The sequence below is a fragment of the Blennius ocellaris genome (genome assembly GCF_963422515.1).
Source record: "Blennius ocellaris genome assembly, chromosome: 3".
Taxonomy (NCBI): domain Eukaryota; kingdom Metazoa; phylum Chordata; class Actinopteri; order Blenniiformes; family Blenniidae; genus Blennius; species Blennius ocellaris.
Window position 1 is genome coordinate 6,638,671 of NC_137652.1, and position 10,200 is coordinate 6,648,870.

At 41.1% G+C, this 10,200-nt stretch overlaps 1 protein-coding gene across 2 annotated transcripts; it reads right to left on the reverse strand.

Moving 5' to 3' along the window:
- Positions 1-364: 364 nt before the first annotated feature.
- Positions 365-9,852, reverse strand: anxa5b (annexin A5b). Of its 2 annotated transcripts, none has more exons than XM_080520312.1 (13): positions 9,742-9,852; positions 9,416-9,475; positions 6,294-6,378; positions 5,881-5,975; positions 4,362-4,475; positions 3,743-3,833; positions 3,132-3,211; positions 2,919-2,969; positions 2,096-2,189; positions 1,926-2,021; positions 1,780-1,838; positions 855-977; positions 365-747 (listed from the first exon to the last, which is right to left on the reverse strand). In XM_080520312.1, exons 2-13 carry the CDS (start codon positions 9,416-9,418, stop codon positions 685-687), a joined length of 954 nt encoding a protein of 317 aa, XP_080376438.1. In that variant the 5' UTR covers positions 9,419-9,475; positions 9,742-9,852; the 3' UTR covers positions 365-684. The 2 variants fall into 2 exon arrangements, with proteins under 2 accessions (XP_080376438.1, XP_080376439.1); XM_080520313.1 differs by having other exon boundaries at positions 9,692-9,785.
- Positions 9,853-10,200: the final 348 nt, after the last annotated feature.

Here is a 10,200-nt window from a genome sequence, read left to right on the forward strand (position 1 = left end):
TCAGTATGAGAATATAACGTTTATAAAGTCAGTGTATCGAGGCGCACACAAGGGGAACATGCAAACTGCCTGGACTCCTAATGACAGTTCTCATCTCACCACTACACCATGCAACAAGACAACTTTAAATTAAACTAAATATACTAATATCAATGCTGTCAAATGTAATTTTTGTGATGTACATCAAAGCTGATATGTATATTATAATAATATTTGCTCAAGCTGTTCATGAAATTAATAAGGGTAGTGTAATGTAAAAAATACAGTTCATTCTACAGTGATAAAATCTAAAACGTTCTATTAAAACTTCTCTGCCGCCCCCTTGTGGTCTACATGCAGGTGTGACAAGAACCAGAAAACACTGTTGAACTTCATGAACTGAAGCATTTATTATTGTACATATTGGTTCAGCCTTACAATGTGCAAACAAAACAAGTATTGCGGAGTGACACTTGAGTATCATATCGGAATAACATAACTCTTAGAGGAAATTAGTCGACCAAAAGCTGCAAAAGGTGTGGACAAAATGTTAGCTACCGTTCAAAGACAATTTCCTGGAATGATCTTGTCTCTCGCAGAAGCAAGTGTTTCGGTGTTGATGATACAAAACGTGTTGTTCCGGTGAGCTGACGGCCCACGACGAGAGGAGGCACCTTTGGTGTGTTTCCTGTCGGTAACCGTCGGTTACGCATCGTCGCCGCCACAGAGCAGCAGTAAAGCTTTACGGTAGTCGCCTCCGGTGTCGCCCTGCGAAAAAAAAAAACACCCCCAAAAAAAAGAGCTTGATCAGTGACAGACGATGTTTTCTTGTACGTATGCGTGTTAAACGATAACAGTGACTGATGAAATAAAACCTTGATCGTTGAATGCAGAGAGCAGGCGAACAGTCTTCTGAACTCGGCCCTGATGTCCAGGAGGTCCACCTCGCTGCGAGACACCATCACTCTGATCAGGGTGTTGTCGTCAGTACCTGCACCCTGAAACAAAACACAAACACACACACACAATGGAACACACCAAGCCTTAATAGATACATACCATATTCATCTGTTTATGTATTTATCACACACAACAATTATACATTAGTATAATGTGCAGTGAAATGCTTTTAGGTACAATTTAGAACACAGATTAAGAAAATAGGACAGTATATGACATTATTAAAGAACTTTAAGGCACATGAAAGATAAATATAGACACATTTTGAGCTGCAGAGCGGAGTGAAGTTCATACATTAACGAGACTGGCCAACTTCCACTCAACTCAGTTACAAATATCCATAAATGTCCTTGTTTGATCGAATTTGATTTCTTTTCTACTTCTATTCAAATGTATTTACTGTCTTCGGCGACATAGTAAATCAAATATAGAGGAAAAAAACCCCCAACACTTCCACACGACGAGGCATATTCAATAGTGGAAACCAAAAAAAGTGCATTTTCACCAGGAAGAACAATAGAGATGAAACCTTCTCGTGTCTTTTACGATGTATTACATAGAAACCACAACGAAATGCTTTCTCACTCTAATATCAATAATGGGAAATGTGCACAGAAAAGAACTACTTTGACATTGTCAAAATGTAAAAAAAAAAAATATGGAAAGAACTTGTTCATTTGGTTGGTGTTAATAAGAGAATATGAAAGAAAGAATATGAAATTACCATGAGAAGCAGGGGAACGTTTTGTTTGTGTGATGCATTCGAGCCAGCGCTTTAGTTCAAACCAAAATATATGTGCTGTGTTTATTCTAAACCATTCCAAGTCCTTGTCGTCTCACCTTCATGGCGTAGTGGAGGGTCTCGGCAAAGTAAGCTGGAACGCTCCTGGCACACTTCACTTTGATGAGAAAACACAGATTATTTAATTTATTTATTTGTAAATAAATCGATCAATGGAAAAAACTAAGCGATGTAACTTTCTTACCAACAGCCAGGAGCAGGTCTCTAAGAGGTCCAGACGTTTCTCTCTTGATGCTTTCCTCCATCTCATATCCAGACAGCTTCATGTAAGCGTCGAATACTGAAACACACGACGACACAGTTCGTGTGACGCTCGTGTTTCGTACGATAAAGACACACCCGAAAAAAACAAACCTTTTCTCAGGTGCTCGGAGCTGCGGTTTCCCAGGATGGTCACAAACAGTTGTTCATCAGTTCCGAACTTCTGCTCTCCAGCTTTGAAGAGGACCTACAAAAAAAAATTTTTTTAAAAAGGGCAACTTCAGTTATTTATATAATAGTAATTTTTCACTTCAAGCCTTTATGCTCGGAGGATATTGGAAATAAATCCGTGGTGACATCATGAGGTTGTAATAAATGTTCCTGATATGAAGCACCCTGCTGTTTGGTTTCTGGACTGTGAATTGCTAAAGAAACAAAAAAAAAGTTTTAAATTCTATATTTATTATCTACATTGTTTACCACTCCAGCTCTATGTCAGGCTGCTTGTGTTTATGTTGATGTTTTTACTGGTGTTATGTTGCTGTGGGGTCTGGCAGGCCTCCTGTGTGTCACTGTGTGAATGAAGGATGAAAAGTAAAATGTTTTAAAGCAAAACCACACAATTAAATGAATAAGTGATTACAAGGAGTAGAAAAGTTGGAAAACAAGATGTTTCATGACTAAAAATGTGAGACTTTGTTCCCCAAACTCTTTTTGAACATCAAACTTTGCTGAAATGAACATGAGCACATGATCACATATACATCTTTTACTGAGTCTCATTTGCATATAATAATAACCAAATAAACCAAAGCTACTCAATGGAGAAAGTTTCTTCATTTAATGAGTAATTGTCAGAGCAGTTTTGCTTTTTGTCCACTAGAGGAAGTCCTAACGACTGAACACATGTGACAGTCACGCCACCAAACACTGAGACAAAGACGCCATTGATGAAGAGAAACGTTTATAAACTCACCTGAGCGTCGCTCTCAATCTTATCATGCTGAACTCCTGTCTGCCTGTTGGTCTGGAACACAACAACAACACCTCAGGAGGGGAGAGGAGAGGAGAGGAGAGGAGAGGAGAGGAGGGGAGAGGAGAGGAGGGGAGAGGAGAGGAGAGGAGAGGAGAGGAGAGGAGAGGAGAGGAGAGGAGAGGAGAGGAGAGGAGAGGAGAGGAGTATATTCACCTGGAGCAGAATAACCAGAAGCCTCTTGAAATGTCCTGAAGTGTCACCAGACACGTCCTCCTCCAGGTTGTCGTCGTACTCTGAGGAAAACAATCATATAAACACTCATAATACGACGTGTGAACCTTTGGATTGTGCTTTGATTATTTTGGCTTGGAGTTCTAGTGACTTTATGTAGAAGAGTCTGGTGTCATTTGTATTTACAATACAGTCATTTTCGACTAAAAACTGTATTCAAGTGGGCCTTTATCTTTTTATTGTAACTCTGTGACTTCAAATATATGTATATATATATATATATATATTTGTGATAAATAACTTTGTGCAATATATTTGTACAGGTAGAACTTGTATTTATCTATTCTAAAGGTTCTTAAGTGTTCACTATAATGTCACCATTTTATTTTTTTTAAATGAGTTTCTATATTTTTAATATGAAGCCCACAATGGAAAAAAATGTCTCATTTATGACATTGCTGTGTCATCCTCTGGTCTTATACATGTCATTAAAAATGATTAATATATATTTGTGTGTTTTATTTTGTCTGCACATGTAGAAAACCCAAATAAAGACATTCATTCATTGATGAGACGTGCGTGGAGGAACTTACCCTGTCTGTAAGCGGCGATGATGTCCTTCACCTGTGCGGTTGTCCTGGAGGCCAGGACCTCCACCAGCACCTTCTCGTCCGTTCCTGCCCCCTGCAGGAAGGAACGTGTAATGAATGCCCCCTGAACTTGTTCCCTTATTCACTGATTGCACTACCAAGTCACGAGCAAGCGGTTCTGGGAAACAAGAAGCCGTAACAAAGAGAGTTTCATATCAAAGAAACTTCCTTTAGCATTTCCTTGGATGTGTTTTTTTTTTTTCCTCTACACATTAGATGTGGTTAATAATAACGCTGAGCCACACACACACTCCTATCCTATAATTTAAAAAAAAGTAGATTTGCTTTCTGGTGTTTAACAAAATCAGTGTATTCAGAATATTATTTAAATGACGTTGAGAAGATCTTTTTCCAATGCACTAATTAGAATAAACCTGAACTCCCATGCAGTGCAGGTCCTTGGCTGAAAATATATTTTAAAGGTGAAACATTTCTGAACATTTCTCCACAACCTGCGTCAGATAAAGGCTTCACAATAGTTTCCCATGATTGTGAACACCATTAAAAAATCAACAGTAGTGTTTTGTTTTGTTTTTCCTCTCCATGCGTCTACAGGACCTACCTTGATGGCATCACGAAGTGACGTCACATCGTAGGCGAGGGGTGACGTCATCAGAGCCACAATCAGCGTCTCAAATTTGCCGCCCAGCTCTCCTTTCAGGTCGTTTATCAGATCCTGATATGAAGATAAGACACAGCACTTTGATTAGATGTGGTATGGCGATTAACTTTGTGGATTAAAACATTTTTTTTTTTAAATGTATCCGCAGTTTATGTTCAACCAAGAGTAAGAAGATGAATAAGACCTGATACTGCAGATTTATTTAATTTTTTATATCTTCTTTAATCACCAATAAAATCTTGTAGAAGAAAAATAAAACCAATAAAAAGCTTTTATAAGGTAGAATGCTGCAATTACAAAACACTGTTCTCACTGTTCAAAATAAAATTTGATGTTAATTTCAAAGCTCAACTATTGAATAAGCTGTTCTAGTTTTTCTTTACTCTGATAACATGAGTGTAGCTTCAAGTTTATATGCATTTATCTTTTTTTTTCTTCTTTTTTTATGCTGATCTGTCTGTGTTCCTGTTAAAGCCTGCAAAATCCTCCGTCACCCTGCACTGCTGATTTGACCGGATGGATCAGCGCAGTGACTCAGCAGTGGAGGTAGAGTGTGGATTACATCTCAGCTCCCAGATCCAGCCAGGAAAACAAGATGCACTTGCAGACTGATGCAACGACATCAATACTTCCAGTACCAAACATGACTTTTTCAGAACTGAGTCTGACATTTTGTATTTACACATTTATAACAACTAATTTTAGTTACAACAGAAGAAAGTGACTTCTTGATGATGGGCCTTATTCGTCACAGGCTGGCAGGAGCTGCTTTGACAAGTTCCATTGTGGATTCCCTTTCCGCCACAGCAAACTATCTTGTGGTTAAACTTGACCCTCACCCGACGTATGACGCCCACATCACACACTTGTCAAAGTGCTTCTTTCTCCATCTCAACAATATCACCAAAGTCCATCCCACTCTCAAATAATAAGATAATAATACATACAGACATCAATTAATCAACATAGATCTGTCCAAAATGACAAAAAAGGAGGATGTGGCACACATCATGACTTCTCCTCATGGACTGGGTGTGATTTATAATTCATGCTGCAAGCGGCCAGCAGGGGGCGACTGCGACTTCAGTTCTCAGTACATTTCATCAGTTCAGTTTTACTGACAGTAGAATCTCATGGCACTTTTATAAAGGGAAATCCAACTATTGTGCATGAAAAAGCACCAAGGTCTGCAGAACCAGGCTCAGAAATGGGGGCTTGGCGGGTTTAGAGGACAGTAAGGGAGAGAGAGACATAGGACAGAGACGGAGACAGAGTGGTCTGGAACGCTGACAGTGTGTGTGTGTGTGTGTGTGTGTGTGTGTGTGTGTGTGTGTGTGTGTGTGTGTGTGTGTGTGTGTGTGTGTGTGTGTGTGTGTGTGTGTGTGTGTGTGTGTGTGTGTGTGTGTGTGTGTGTGTGTGTGTGACAGTGAACCAGCAGCTGTTATGTAAACAGTCACACCTTTCCAAACAGAGTTTTGTAGGTGGTTTTGATCTCCTGCCTCTGGGCGTTGCTCCGAGCGATCAGCAGCTGCAAGATGGTGTCCTCGTCGGTCCCTATGGAGACGGAAACCCATGGCTCCTCAGTTACGCTGTGTTTGTTTTCAATGTGTCCCCCGTGTGACGCGAATGCACGGCGCGAGCACGTGAGCGTGCACCCGATCTCAACCCACAGAATTACGGCCTCCGGCTGAGGTCAGAAGATCTGACGCAGCCTCACATGTGAGTGACTCAGTGGTGTCAGGGTGGAGCGCCGCTCAGACGGCGGGGATTACTACTGTGGCTGCTCAGAGAGGAGTTGTAGGAGCTGCCGGCACACCTCTGGCATATCAGGTGACACTGCACCGACGGATAAAACACACGCAAGCATCTCACCCAAGCCCTTCATGGCTTTGTGCAGGACCTCGGCATCTGCACTGGCGTTGAAGTTCCCGCTGGGCTTGATGGTTCCCCTGCTGGCCTGGAAGAAGTGGACACAGAGGGATTCGACTTGTGGTTATCGGTGCTTTTCCTCCTGACTGTGAACATCCTGTAAACACTTCTTTCACATTGTGCATATATGTAAATACATGTGAATGCTCCTTACAGCAGCAGAAAACACATGACAAAACCCATAATACCAATCAGAGGCAATCCCTCTGCAGACTGGAGAATGACAGTATATCTACTTCTATATGAAATATCCTTAGACACCCACAATTATTTATTATAAATGGTTTGTAGGTCATTTCAGAATCAGACAAGAAGCTTCCTCACTGTACAACTTGTGCTTTCATAGTAGAATCTCATGAATACGTAGCCATCATGTACTCCTACTGTAAGCTGCACTCATGCAGAACTTGTTGTTTTTATTAACGTGTGGAGAAAGAAGTTCATGTTTATGTTGTCTGTGGTTTCCTGAGTCACACGACATACGATCGGTTCGTATCATTAGTTTCACGCATACCCTGCATTAACATCTCAGATTACTTATACCCATCATAACGTCTATGAAAGAACACTTTAAGTTAATATGGAAAGTAGCATTAAATGCGTAGAGTTGTTGACACACTGAAACTGTATAACTCTGTATATCTGTGATATGTTGTGTGTTCAACATTCGTAAACATAATCTGTCATTTTCCGCTTTATTTTTGTTTTTGTAGCTGCAGATCTACTTGTGTTTATACTGTAAATACTGTAAATACACTGTAAATACAGTGTAACAACAAGTGCTCTCTCGCATTTCCCTCATTTCAAGGGACATAAACCAGTAAAAGATGTACACCAGCTTCCTCTGGTGGGTTCATGACCGCTATTTCACTTCTTCATTAAAATATAGAACGCTCTGTAGAAATCATTTCCTGATTATACATGTAGAAAACTTGGTGTTTACTGCCTTGGCACATTCCTGTCACAATGACGCAACTTTTGATTGAGGAACTTGCAGATTCACAGCTAAATACATGCCAATGTGAAAACAGGCTTTCACATTCAACTCAGTCTTATCCCACACCTTGACATCCCTATCCATATCAATGATTCTGTTAACAATTTAAAAGTGTTGGATCGAAGTGAAAATAATGGAAGGCGAGTAAATGTGTGACTCGGTGCAGAAACGGTCGATCAAAACGGTGGACTAATCTATACTGGAAACGGTAGGAATGTGATAACGGGGGACAAACATTCACTTTTAAAATTGATTTTAGTATCAATAGTTGCTGTTGTTCACAATGACTCCCTTGTTCCAGACACTCCCCGAACACTGACACATTAAACAGGTCACAGATGTTTGGAGAGGAAAAAAAACCACTGGAATGTTTCTGGAATTCTGACCCTGAAAATCTGCAATTTAAGAAAAAAAAGATGGGACAACCCCACAAAAACAAGCAAACATTCTGTCTGTTTATGCAGGAAGGAACGTCAGAACATCCACCCAGCAGCTCACCTGTTTACACAGTAAATCACCACCGGCTGACCTAAATCTGGTCGGCCTGCAGAGGGGCCACCGGCACCATAAGCCAACGTTTGGACGGCGACACAATGCGGCGCGCTTCGACTGGAATGTATTTAAATGAGTTTGGAGTCGACGGCGAGTCATGAGTGGCGTCCTGGGAGCGAGTTCAAACATGACCCGGAGCTATAGGGACTGCTGAGGGGAGGCAAACGCTCACAATCTGCACATCAGCACGTCGTCTGTGCGGCTCAACAGACGCTTCCTCTCCGTCCCTTTATGGACTGTGGTTGTCATGGATACGGTAAACAGTTCCAACTTAAATAGAGGGAAGTACATATATATATATATTGTATAATCATAAAAAAAGATATAATTTTCCATCAACAGCTCACTGTCTGACACTTATGTGAAATGCCATTCTAAACACTCATCTGTCACACATAATGAGGTAGTGGGTTTTATACATGTTTCTACATGAATTTCCTTCATGAACAGAAGATCTATCTATCTATCTATCTATCCATCTATCTATCTATCAGATAGATAGATAGATGGATAGACACTGCAAAACCTGAGTCTTTATAGACAGGAAGCCTATATTTTCTGCCATATATGTTTGTGTATTGCCCTGTGTGTGTGTGTGTGTGTGTGTGTGTGTGTGTGTGTGTGTGTGTGTGTGTGTGTGTGTGTGTGTGTGTGGGTGTGACCACGAAATATTATTTTACAAACGCCCCAGCTCTCCACCACACAGATGTGTTTTTTTAACGCTGCTGGGACAATGGAGGACAAACACTTCAGTCCCTTTTTATACAGACTGTCAATAAAACATACGTTCACATGTGATTCCTATCACGACAGAAATCCCGATTCTTTGAATGGTTCCAAACTAAACTCCACCCAGTTGCGAAGAAAGACCACATCATTTCCCCTTTAAGAGAGGAGGGAGGCTGGCGTTAAACCACAGCCGAGACGTGGAAATGAGGTAGAGAGAGAGCGAGAGAGAGAGAGAGAGAGAGAGAGAGAGAGACCCACCCGGATGGAACAGAGCCCACATGAGTCATACACTAAACTTTTAAAACTTCCCCAACTCAATCTTCTTTGCAGGCACACACACATTCAAACTTACAAAATGTTCATTTTCTTACGTGTCAAAGTGTAACGGCACGTCTGTGTTGTTACACTTTGTTGATGTAACAAAGAGTTATTTACATAACATTGCCTGAAGGGAACTTTTGGTTTTTGCTTGATCTCACTTTCCACCATTTACAGAGAGAATGAAAAAAAAAGTTGAATCCCAAACTGAAAACGTAGTACGACAGTGAAAAAGAAAAGCCGCAGTGCACATGAAGGTACAATCACAGGATTATATGATGTTTCATGATGTGGGCGTCGACGTAAAAGTTCAGAGAGTAAATACCAATGAGTCACATATTTGCATAAATAACGGATCTTTTTCGAGACTTTTTGCCAAACACAAACAGAAAATCTGATTAATATGAACCGTAGCAATGTTTCTTTAAAGTTGACAGGCGAGAAATCTGTAGAAATGAAAGACACTCACCATTTTGGACGGGTTTGGATGGGGTATGGTATTTTTACTTTTCAAGTGTGACAAAAAGATCTGTGGGTAATAAATACAAATAAAAACGTTACAAGATAAAACAGAGAAAACTTTTTTCCTGACGATGACATATATTCCCATAAGTTTTCTTATGTTAAAGCTATTTTTTTTTTTTTTTTTTTTAAAGCGCCCTGCTGTGCCTCGCAGCTGTCAAACGGTGCAGGACCGGATGTCCTACGTCCTCCAGGTGGAGGAGCGCGAGGTCCCCCACCTCACCTGCCGGAGGAGGCTGCACCCGGTCCGGGGGTGGATGAGGAGGAACTCACCGCGGGGCTGCGATCAGAAGGGAGCGGAACGAGGGGAGAGCCGGCTGCGAGAGAGGTGAAGAACAGAAGAGGGACGGAAAGTACAAATCCGCTCAGAAAAACTCCCCGGTGCGTGCGCGAGGGCGCGCGTGTTCGGCCACACCCCGGGTGCGCAACAGCTGAGGCTCTGCCCCGCTCGCTCCCGGTGGACGCTGGGAAATGGGGTTTAGAACGACTTCCTCAAAGTGGGACAACATCTGTCATCATTATTTTATTGATGCTGCATATTTCATCCTTTTTTCTTTTTTTTTTCCCAGAGTGGCCAGTGTTTTTTTGTTTTTTTTAATCTCTTCATTTCAGCCATGTGTGTAAATAAAATGCTCCTCCTCTTTAATGAAAACCTTCCTGATTGATGCACAAGGAGAACAAATTCGAAGCACAATATTGACATTACAATTTAGAACAAGCCCACACATGCAG

What these genes read in the sequence shown, in the direction of transcription:
- anxa5b (XM_080520312.1), bottom strand. An exon ending in TTCTGGTTATTCTGCTCCAG is followed by an intron (nt 2,970 to 3,131) that starts GTGAATATACTC and finishes GTTGTGTTCCAG; the next exon opens with ACCAACAGGCAGACAGGAGT. An exon ending in CCCTCCACTACGCCATGAAG is followed by an intron (nt 978 to 1,779) that starts GTGAGACGACAA and finishes GTTTTGTTTCAG; the next exon opens with GGTGCAGGTACTGACGACAA.